The 11,144-nt window shown below is 44.3% G+C and overlaps 1 protein-coding gene across 3 annotated transcripts; it reads right to left on the reverse strand.

Annotated features, from left to right (window-relative positions):
• Positions 1-301: 301 nt before the first annotated feature.
• CTXN3 (cortexin 3) lies at positions 302-10,058 on the reverse strand. 3 transcript variants are annotated; one of them, XM_080678045.1, is made up of 2 exons: positions 9,971-10,058; positions 302-1,526 (listed from the first exon to the last, which is right to left on the reverse strand). In XM_080678045.1, exon 2 carries the CDS (start codon positions 1,425-1,427, stop codon positions 1,182-1,184), a length of 246 nt encoding a protein of 81 aa, XP_080534171.1. In that variant the 5' UTR covers positions 1,428-1,526; positions 9,971-10,058; the 3' UTR covers positions 302-1,181. The 3 variants fall into 3 exon arrangements, with proteins under 3 accessions (XP_080534171.1, XP_080534170.1, XP_080534172.1); XM_080678044.1 differs by lacking the exon at positions 9,971-10,058 and adding an exon at positions 9,549-9,836; XM_080678046.1 differs by lacking the exon at positions 9,971-10,058 and adding an exon at positions 4,818-4,857.
• Between the last annotated feature and the right edge of the window lie 1,086 nt (positions 10,059-11,144).

Raw genomic sequence — 11,144 nt, forward strand, 5'->3', positions numbered from 1 at the left:
TATAAATACAGCCTGAAGGGTTTAGTTTAGATACAAGGTTTTTCTCACCAAGGGAAGTCAGAATAAGAGGTTTTTACATCTCTCTTTTTGGTGGAATTAAATAGTGCTTAAATAGGTTTTATAGGTACAAGACCATTTGTAGGAGCTTTCCTGAAAGGGCAGAGGGATGAATCGGATGATCTTTCATGGTCTTTGCTTTTTCTCTCACTCTCAGAACACTCAGACACTCAGCATTGGATATACCACATGGCCTCCAGGCACGTAGTCTCAGAGAAATAAAAGAGGAGACACTTCTGTGCCTTGAAGAGTTTTATTTGGTTTCTATATTCAGTCATAAACACACAGTTCTCTTGAGACTGTAAAAGTCTCCTCCTCTAAATACTTAACTTTTTATTTAAAAAAAGCACACACACACAAAAAAACACAACTTGAAGCTGCCCTTCTAACCTATTATTTTAGTTGTTTGTATAAAGAAAGTAAATTCAGGTTATGTATAGCTACCTCTATACAAGTTATTAATATGAATATATAGAATGTACCTGGCCTGGTAAATAGTTTTAAACCTCTATAAGTCTTTGAACTCAGTTTTATTTTAAAAATAAAATATCATCCTCAATATTTTCGCAGGATGGAACCAGGTCTTCTCAGCCCTCCCATGGCCTCCCCATACTCCTTGCTTTAGGCAAAAACAAGTACCTGCCTTTGGTCCACTCAGCATAATCTTCCTCACTCTCTGCCTGGGATCCAGGTGTCCATGAAAATAAAATAATGTGAGGGACACGATTAAAGCAAGGAAGTCTCTTCTTGGCCCTGTCACCAGATTCAGGTCCGACCCTTTCTAGTCCTTATTCTCTGATCAGGTCGGATAGTGCTTCATTTTATGGCAAAGTTTATGTCAGCATCGATGCTCTTGGTTTCACCATCCCACATTTGACAACATTCATTCATTGAGTAAACACAGAAACTGAAACCTTTCTATTTTGGGTTAGTAATATAAGTCTCCATTTCCAATATGCTCAAATGTCTTAACCCAACAGCATGTTTACTGAGTAATGGGTTGTGGTCTTAGGACCAGATGTCACTAAAACTTGATTATTTGTTGAGAACATTGATGATAGAAAGTTCCTTGCCAAGACATGAAGCAGTTCCCCTCCTCGGTAGGGGGTCCTGCTCCCGCCCTGCTAAGCAAGTGCATGGTCAAACTGCCCTTTCTCCAGCCCTTCAAGTCCGTCAGCCCACGTCGAGGTTGGCATGCTCCGATATGGGTCCAGAAGAATCCGGAAGCACCTGACGATGAGGACGCCCAAGAAAATAAACAGCAAAATCACAAAAGCAAATGTGGTTTTTTGCTCCAGAGACATGCTAGAATCTGATAACGTGTTCCCAAACGGCGCTGGGGGCGAAGGGACGGGCTGTCCTCCATCCATTGTCCAGGGAAACCCGAGCGCAGGATCGCCCAGTGTCCTCTCCTTCCATCGTCAGTCTGCTGAGATCATGGTGTTTGCACCTGGGAGAGGCTGAGTTCTCTGCAGGAAGAAAGAAAGAGGGGGAAAAGGAAATAGCTAACAAAGAGCAACTTTATTTCTAGGTCCTGAGCTCTAGCCTCTGTCCTCAACTTTATGGCTAAATAAGTGTGGGACCTTGGAGAGGTCACTAAACTGTAAAGATGGAAGAAGAAGTGCCTGTGTATCTCCGATTGCTATACTGAGGATGAATGCCTTTGGAAAGTACACGGAGAAGAACAACAAAGTGTTGCTTCACTTAGGACATGACTAAGAGCTGCGGGGCTTCTTCACTTTCTCTTGCCTGAGCCAAGCGAGAAAGGAGGCATCTCAGACTTCCAAACCATCACGTTCCTGCTGCTGCTTTTCTCTGCAGAAAGCCCAGGCCAGGTTCAGTACCCGACCCTGGGAAGCACTCAGAGAACTGAGCTAGGAAAAAGGAATTGATTGACTGCATTCTTGTGAAAGCTTACAGTGGCTTCCTACTGTTTAAGACCATTTGGTGGAGAGAAAAGAGTAGGACATTTTACTGGTGGGAAAAAATTAAGGATTATGGGTATTACTGTTTGTCTTGCAAGACAAATTGAAGTGTACACAAAGACCACTAAAAGCTCCAGATATTGAACTCAATCTATTTAACTCAAATTGTGTAAAGAAGGGCATCTATATTACACATTACTCTATAGAAAAATTATATGATGCATTGATTTATAAATCTGTCTATTGGAAAAATTACATAGCAGAGTAGTCAGGCATGAAAATGAACATGGATTCAAAAAATTATGCTCAATAAAAATAAGCAACCAAATAGAACTAGAAATTATGACCTAAGGCATTAATGCAATATTTCTTTAGCTAACTTATAATCATTACATTGAAGTATGGCAGTAGCTATCACGGCAGTTTGCATGAATGTTGACACTTCACAATTCATAAAATCACAGTTTTAAAAACAAGCTTATAAAGGGGATGACAAGCTGTATGTGGGAGGGAGTTACCAGTTTGGGGGGAAATACTATTTTGCAGTTTCATGACTAAATTTTTAAAAAAATTCAGACCGAAATAGTTGCAGTGGATTCATTTATGCTTCATTTTTAGTTTGAAGTAAGACTGGGATAAAATTTGACTGTATTTTTAAAAAATAAGTTCCTTAGGACTATAGAGGATGTTCATGGGCTGGGCTTGGTTTTGGTTTGCTTGGCTGCTAATCGCTAGGTAACAGACTGGGCGGAGGGGCGGGAAATGTGGCCAGAGCTTCCCATGCAGCTCCTCTTACTGCTTCTGACTGGGGCCACCTGGACTCTCCCCAAGTGCCCAGGCTCATACCAAGCGTACAATTCTCCCAGGGCTGGGTCAAGAGACAGCCATGTAGTGGCAGAAGAATAGATGTCCTAGCCATGTTCCCGCTTGCCTTTTCATGTCCTTCTGAGGATCCCCACACTTTCATCCCTGCCCTCCCGCCCACTTACTAGGGTCCCAGTCTAGGTCCATTTTCCCAAATGAGGGCAGAGTCCTTCTTTGTCTATTCTCAATACAGGTTTGCATTTTCAGAAAATCTCTTATGAAAACACTCCATAAATCAAAAAGGAAATATAGAAAAAGTAAAGATTATTAACTGTGTACATCAGGGGTAGGGAACCTGTTTCCTGCCAAGGGCCATTTGGATATTTATAACATCATTCACGGGCCATACAAAATTATCAACTTAAAAATTAACCTGTTGTATTTGGTCAAACATTTAATTAACTCACCCCTAATGCCTTGACAGGGCCAGACCAAATGATTTCATGGGCCTTATACGGCCCACAAGCTGGACGTTCCCCAACCCCGGATAAATGTACAGAATATATTCCTAGATTTGTGGAATTCAAAGTAAAGAATGGGGTGTAGGGCCTTTTGAGCCTGTGATAATTACTCCTGATCCATGGGCTGGCTGACAAGGATAGCAATACCTTGTTCAGTCCCTCCCTTCCCACCCCTCACTTCCACCTGTTAAGAGCCATGTTAACACCCAGGTGCAGTTTTCCCCAGCGTTGTCCTTAGTACGAGGCAAATGCCAAATTCTTTTCTCCTATCACAACATCTCATACTTCCTAGGCTTTTCCCACAACTCAGGTTTTAAAGCTGATACGCTATTCAGTGATGGACAACCATCCCAGGAAGCCCCAGCAAATAACCTCGTCATCTGATTCTGATTAGAATGATTTAAAAATCAGTTTTACCACCTTATTCTGATTAAAAGGCTGATGCAAGGATATGCTTAACTCTCTTCACAGCCAGGTTAGTGTTTTGACGATTCTATAATTCTTTATACATTACAAGCCTCTTCCCTCCCAGGAAACTGTGGTGCCCAAGTTCCTATTAAAATTACTTCATTTGGTCAAACCACTAAAGGATATTAAATTGTAATAGTTTACCAAGGAAAGTGACACATTAGCACAGTAGGGATTTGTCTATGAAAACTTGAAGGATGGGGAAGATGGTTGATAGAAAGGGGATTGAGGGAAGATCTTGCTGGGAGTGAGGCTGCTGGAGAGGACTGGGGGGAGCAGGTGACCCAGCTTGAGAGCCCTGGGGAGGATGGAGATGACGGGTACAGATGAGAAAATAGGTGATGGTTTAAAGGGATTTAGGGACACAGAGATCCGGAAAGAAATGCCAGCTATTTCATAGTTTTGCCCAGGTCTGATTGAAATCCTTGGAAGAGTCTGCTTTTCTTTTAAAATCCCACAACCAGCTAATCAATAATGTACAAATTTGGAAAGTTCAACAGCATGTTTTAAGTTAAAGGGAACATCATCAGATATAATAAGGTGCACAAAAAGAACTACATGTAACCACAATACAAAAATATTTTTTTAAAAATGTGCATTTTAAAAATGTCCATCTTAGACTAAAATGTCCCTTTTCAGTACAAATGGTTCTTAGGAAATGTTCACAATTGCTTTTAGCGGAATAATGAAATCTTCTTTTAGATAAATAGTGAAATCTGGGCGAGTAAATTACTGCCGAAGATTCTGACACAGCCTTCCTGTGTTAATAATAACAAAGGCAGTTATTTCAGGATAAGAAGGAGCAGTTACTTGCAGCAGCACTTTAATCCTGACAGGCTTCCCCCTCCCACAGTACCTCCGTGTCTTCCCTTTGCTAATCCATTTGTGTGTGCTCGGGAAATAACGTCTAATTTTAATATTGGGCCAAGGAAACCTTAATTAAAACATGCCATTAAAAAAATCCTATAATATATCTCTTTTCTCAAGTCAGGCTTCCGGACCCTGATAGTCACAAAGTGTAAAAATACCTTGAATTACTTACGAAGACCCTTGTGAGCAGTCCACTTAGCCGCAGCTGTTCTCACTATTAGCCATGCACTTAAGGGTAATTTGCAAAGAGGCTGTCCTTCCCATCCTTCCTCCATCCCACATCAGGATTCATCTTTCTGTGCTCAGATCTTACCGCTCCTCCCTTCAGAAAGCCTCTGTCCTCCAATGGCCAAGACCCTAACCCGCCCATTAACCCCCTTTTGGACCTGATAACCCTGTTTTTCGCATCACAAATCAGGTCATATTCTGACAATGGAATTGTTCTAAGATATTAATTTATTTTCACAATAAAAAAAAGGAGCCAACATCAAATCACATTGGCTTTGAGTGAAATGACCAATCCTATCTAATAAAGAGGGAATATGCTAATTGACCATCACTCCGTCACAAATATGGCTACACCCACAGCTGAGGCCAAGTTCCCTTAAGGAGCCTTAACGAGCAATCAGTAGGGACCTGAGGCTAACCCTCCCCGCCCCTGTGGGGCTTGACAGGGGACCTCAAGGTGCACTTCCCGTCCTGGTGCTGGGCTAGGGGACCTCAGGCTGCTCCCCCCACCCCAGCGCCAGGCCAGGGGACCTCAGGCCGTGCCCCTCACCAGGTGGGCTTGACAGGGGACTTTAGGCTGCGCCCCCCACCCCAGCACCAGGCCGGGGGACCTCAGGCTGCACCCCCCGCCTGGTGGGGCTTCATGGGGGACCTCAGGCCATGTCCCCCACCAGACAGGGCTTGATGGAGGACCTCAAGGCACACCCCACTCCCCGGTCTGGGCTGGGGGCCTCAGGCCATGCCCCCCATCCTGGCACCGGGCCAGGGAACCTGAGGCTACGCACCCTGCCCGGCAGGGCTTGACAAGGGTGGGACTGGCTGGGTCTGGATCTAGCCCAATGGGGGGGGGCGGGTCTGGATCTCACGTGATTTTGAGGTACATGTGGGTGGGCGGGGACTTGACTCTGGGTCCCGTGGTGTGCCCCAGACTCTGACAGGAGGAAGGTTTTCATATACATTTTACTAATTTTCTTTCATCTCTGACACTTCTATTATTGAGAAAGGGCAAATAGTAATATTACATTATTTCCTCTAATTAATCCCCTTTTAATGTGCATGAATTTCGTGCACCAGCTCACTAGTGTATTGATAAGAACAAACTGACATGTAATTGAATCTGCAGACACCTGGGGAGAAAGCCTCACATGGCCTGCTCTGCAGCTTCACCCAGCACCTGCTGTTGCTGGAGCACCTCCGGTTTCCCACCTGTGAGCTTTGAGTCGAGGTGCTCTCCTCCTTGCCCTATTCCCACCTGCGGGTCTCTCCTCTTCCCCCAGGGGCCACACCAAACACCACCTCCTCAGTGGGACCTACATCTGGCCCTTCACCAAAGGGAACGGTGCTTTTGCTCTGCCTCCAGGAGCACTGCACCTGTGTCTCTGCAGCAGCACCTGTTACAGGACAAGTCTCCACGGGGTTCATCTCCCTCCCCTTCGTCAAAAACAGGCTCCTTGAGGAATTCTTGCTGTTCTTGGATCTTTGCCTCTCTCAATAGAGGCTGACTCAAATCTCTAGCCCCTTACAGTCCAGGGAACTGGATTCAAACTTCAGGGTCCAGCTGACACAGACAGGGGGTAAAAGTAAGATGTCAGACCACTGTGTTTGAAACAGAGGTTGTTTCCAAGAATCACAGGTAGTCTGAGCCACAATGGCACTTTAATAGTCACAGATCTCATGATTTGAAAAGCAGTTATTCGGCCCTTTAAATTTTCCTTGGCCTCAGTGCTGATCGGTGGGGCCTGGAATATAAAAATCAACTGGATGCCCTAACCGGTTTGGCTCAGTGGATAGAGCGTCGGCCTGCGGACTGGGGGGTCCCGGGTTCGATTCCGGTCAAGGGCATGTGCCTTGGTTGTGGGCACATCCCCAGTGGGAGGTGTGCAGGAGGCAGCTGATTGATGTTTCTCTCTCATCGATGTTTCTAGCTCTCTATCCCTCTCCCTTCCTCTCTGTAAAATAGCAATAAAATATATTAAAAAAAAATAAAAATCAACTGGAGATAAGCAGATTCCCTTATGTAAGGGGTCAGCCTTTCCACCCTGATCTGCTTCTCTGGTCTGGAAGGGCAGCCATTTTAAAATACCCTGAGTACAAATGTCTTACATGGAAACTATAAATGTCAACATGTACCTTCTCAAGCTTGGGTCCTTCCTTAGGCCATTTCATTTCATTAGCATCTCATGAAACAATTTCACAGTAAGGAAACATATGTTATCTGAAGAAAATATATCCTTAAAGCAATGACATGTTCCTTTTCATTTTTGAAGTGACAGCAGTAGAATCATTAAGTGCATTTGGCAAACACACTGGCATTTCATTCCGCCATCTCACTTTTGTGGTCATCGGCCCCAGTGCCATCCCTCCTGCAGTCGGTTGCAATAATAGTTGCGGCAGATGCAGCGCATGTGCAGTCCTGCCTGGTATAGTGAGTGGTTCGTAAACAGGCAAAGAAGAATGAGTGTATTCTCTTTAGACCATTTTTGTGAAAAATAAGATTTATTTCTGACTTCTGTTATGCAAGTAAGCACACAAAGCAAGAGAGATTCTAAGTCAATTGCCCCAAATAAAAAGAAACATCGTTACCAAGAGAGCAGCATCCGCCTAAGGATGCTGGATGGCAAGTTTCTCTCTGACACGTTGGAGCGAATAGAACGTCGTCATCTCTTGGCCCCTAATGGCATGCAGGGTGCAGTTAAGCAACGTTGTCTGTGTTCAAGTACTCCTCAACCACATAATTGCTGTTCCTGATTTTTTAAAACTTCTAGGCCAGAAACCTAGTTATGTGACTTGACATGTTTTCAAAAGTAGGTGTAAAAACAGTTCGTCCATTGAGCAAGAACACTCGCAGGCTTGTCCAGTTTACTTTCACATGTGTCAGACAGGACGCTTTGTCCTGCAAAGACACCCTGTGTGCCTTATTTATATTTGCCCAGCCGACTAGCGAGCCCAGTCCTGGGCTGCGACAGGCAGGGAACTGACTAGGTGAGCAGGACTGAATTTGCAACAACTGGCAGAGACAGCCTTACTCAAAGTGCAGCATTATTCTGCCACAGTTCTGAAGCTCACTATTGAAATGTTAACGTGGCTTTCAGTGATTAAAATAATGCATGTCCTGAGACTGATGCTCAATAGAGTTATTCTCTATGTTCAGAGCTAAAAGAAGCCTCAGCTGCATTGCCGTTTACATAACTGGCGCCTCAGGAGGTCCACCCACCTTCACTCCCCGCCACAAGACATGCGAACATTCCAGTCAAGGCTATTGTACCTCTTTCCCCACAGTTGTGAGCCCTCCACAAAATCCACCTCATCATCTAAGCAATCAAATCCCTTAGAAGCAAATGAATCTTGAGGATACCTATGACTCCTGCAGAAATTCTGTGTGTGAGCCCTGTGAATAGTAACTTGCATTCCAGGAGATACATACAGAGTGGAAAATGTTTCCTATAAATTCATACAGTGTGTGGCCCTCTTGGTGACCAGCCAAGAACTTCCGGGAAAGATTTCCTGACTCTTTCCAGGTACTTCGTGCATTTTAACCACCCCCTTTTTTGACTCACATAAATACATGGCAACTTCCATATTCCTCTTTTTCCAAATACAGCTCCCCTGTTCCAATACAATAGCCCTGATGCTTTAGAATTCACGGGACGGCTAAGAGTAAATATTAGTTTACACACTCAGATAATAGACCCCAGGCTACGAGGAAGCCCATAAACGATGATTTTAAAGACATGTGAATGTGGTCAGCTACAAATGTCAACAGGCAGTTTCGGAACTGTTGCCAGCCCCCACTGCTGCAGGGGAGGTCTAGTCCCTCTGGCTGGCCGGGGCGTCTCTGCAAAGTCAGCCTGCAGACAGGTCGGCTTAGATTTGGGAGTGGACCCTGCCGGTCCGTGCTTGTCAGCTCAGGAGACCTTTCACTTCAGCCCGAGCCCTAACCTCAGCTTTACTTCTTCCCTATCTTCCTCTTCTTCCTAACATCTGCTTGAAGAGTCTTAAAGGGACAGAAGGGCAAGGCTGCAGCCTAGCTGAGAACATCAGGAAAATACCACCTAGACTCAGTCAGTAACTGGGGGTAGCAAAAGGCACCCTTAGCAAACTGGAACTTTTAACTTCAAGCAACAAACATTACTATGCTACCCAGTTTTCCTTACGTTTCCTAGCGAAAAGGAGTGCCTGCTGATACTCAAAGGGCTAAGGCTGCACACTGCTCATCACCCGGGGACACCAGGGACACCAGGGACAGTCAGCACTATCATTATGAGTTGTTGAGTTGTGATCCTTTGTAAACAAATTAAAACATCCCTATGACATTTTGGAAGACAGGATATTTTAGGTAAAGGGGGAAAAAAAATACTGTCATGGCCAAATAGCTTTCAAGAATAATTTACTGCAGCTTAACCAAGAAATAAGTCTATTTTACTGCTCCTTTATCCAGTGTCAGTAGCATTATAAACTTAAGCATGCTTTAAAAATAAAGGCATCATTACATTTCGCCGCCTCCCCCACATTAACTTCACCTAGCAGCTGTTTAATTACACTTTATCTGACAGCGAGCTCTGAATTCAGAACTGAGATCCAAAAGGCATCTATGCAATTATTGCTCATGCACAAATTGTAAAGTTAGAGAGAAACATTTAACTAGCCTGTCACAGACACAGTTACGGTCAGGTACCTGAGTCTGGCTGAACAAACACTTGATCCATTTCCTGGTGGAACAGTTACAGGTAGTTACAAGCTTCTTTAGTTTCCATTCTCCCGACCAGGCTGTGTTAAAGCAGGAGACAGTGGGAGCCGCACGCAGCTGGCGGCACACCCCAGATCTAAAGCTGTTGTTTCAGGCTTAGAAACTTCCCATTAAAAGCCTCGAGTTAAAGGAGCATCGTCTTTCTGGGTGAGGTATCATTAGCGGCCAACACGGCTGCTTCTCTGAGGCGAGCCATGATTTCAGTTCTGCCTCAGCAACTCCTCCGAGGATTCTGCTTCAGTGAGTAGAGGCAGTATCCTAGCAGTGTGTCTGAAATCATCCCCAAGAAAGCATTAACATTCAAAAGGAGTACAGGGGCGGAGGGGGAGCATCACAGGGCATTCCCACACCTTTTCAAAATCAAAGCCATAAATCTTCCAGGGTTCTGCTCTTCCCTATGGATTGTGGACACTCTCCCTCTTTGGGGATGTCAATGAGCACCTTGCAGCCACCAGCCTCCATATTGATTATAGTTTAGTAGTATGACCTTCAGGCCAACTTAATTAATGGGAAGACTTCTAGGGAAGGGCATCAACTTAGCATTTGGGAGATGAAAAAAAAAAAAAAGTCTCCTTTTCCTAAAACTGACCTTTCAGAAAAGCAGCAATTATGGGAAGCAACAAGAACAATTTAAAAAGAACAAAATCATATTTTCACCACTTGTTTATAAATTTTCCAGGCTGTAGGGTGCCTGTCCAGTGTCTCCTTGGGTCAACCTGCATAATTGTGACCTTGGCAGGTTCCTCACCCCACACAGGCCATCTGAGACCACTTGATGAATAAAGATAGACCTTTGTTGAGAGAAAGTTGTTCCAATTCTGCAGATGGTAGTTACATGGTGCAATACTTAAACTATTTTCCTTGGATAGAGTGCCTAAGTAAATTTAGAAAATATTTTAGGATAAAACTTATCTTTTCATAAAAAGTGGTCCTTTAGAAAGAACTCAGCATAATCCTTAAGTTGGAACATCCTTGTTTTTTGGCAACTCACCACTTTCTTTGAGGTGGAAGTGTAGTTAGCGACAACACCCACCCACCAAATGATGGGGTACATGATACTTAAAGCTAACTCTGTGCCTGTGGGCTCTGCTGTCTCTTCAGCAGGTGTGAGACAAAGGCCATTACCCAGCAGCCTTAGGGGACTGGATCACAGCTTATTTTCTAAGAGGAAATCCCCCTGTGCTGGCAACAGAAAACAGTCCTAGACAGGGGTCAAACCCAAGGAAATTCAAATACTGAATGTTAGGCTTTAAAGTCGAATCTAATGCTTGACATTAGACCCTAACCTCAAAAGGACATGAAGGTCTTTTCCCCGTTTATGTTTTCTGGATTTAAATATAGTATTGATTTCAGAGAGGAAGGGAGAGGGAGAGAGAGATAGAAACATCAATGATGAGAATCATTGATCAGCTGCCTCCTGCATGCCCCACACTGGGGATTGAGCTGCAAGCTGGGCATGTGCTCTGACTGGGAAGTAAACTGTGACCTCCTGGTTCATAGGTCAATGCTCAACCACTGAGCCAC

The sequence above is a fragment of the Plecotus auritus genome (genome assembly GCF_963455305.1).
Source record: "Plecotus auritus genome assembly, chromosome: 7".
Taxonomy (NCBI): Eukaryota; Metazoa; Chordata; class Mammalia; order Chiroptera; family Vespertilionidae; genus Plecotus; species Plecotus auritus.

What these genes read in the sequence shown, in the direction of transcription:
- CTXN3 (XM_080678045.1), bottom strand. Translation starts at nt 1,427, where the DNA reads ATGGATGGAGGACAGCCCGTCCCTTCGCCCCCAGCGCCGTTTGGGAAC.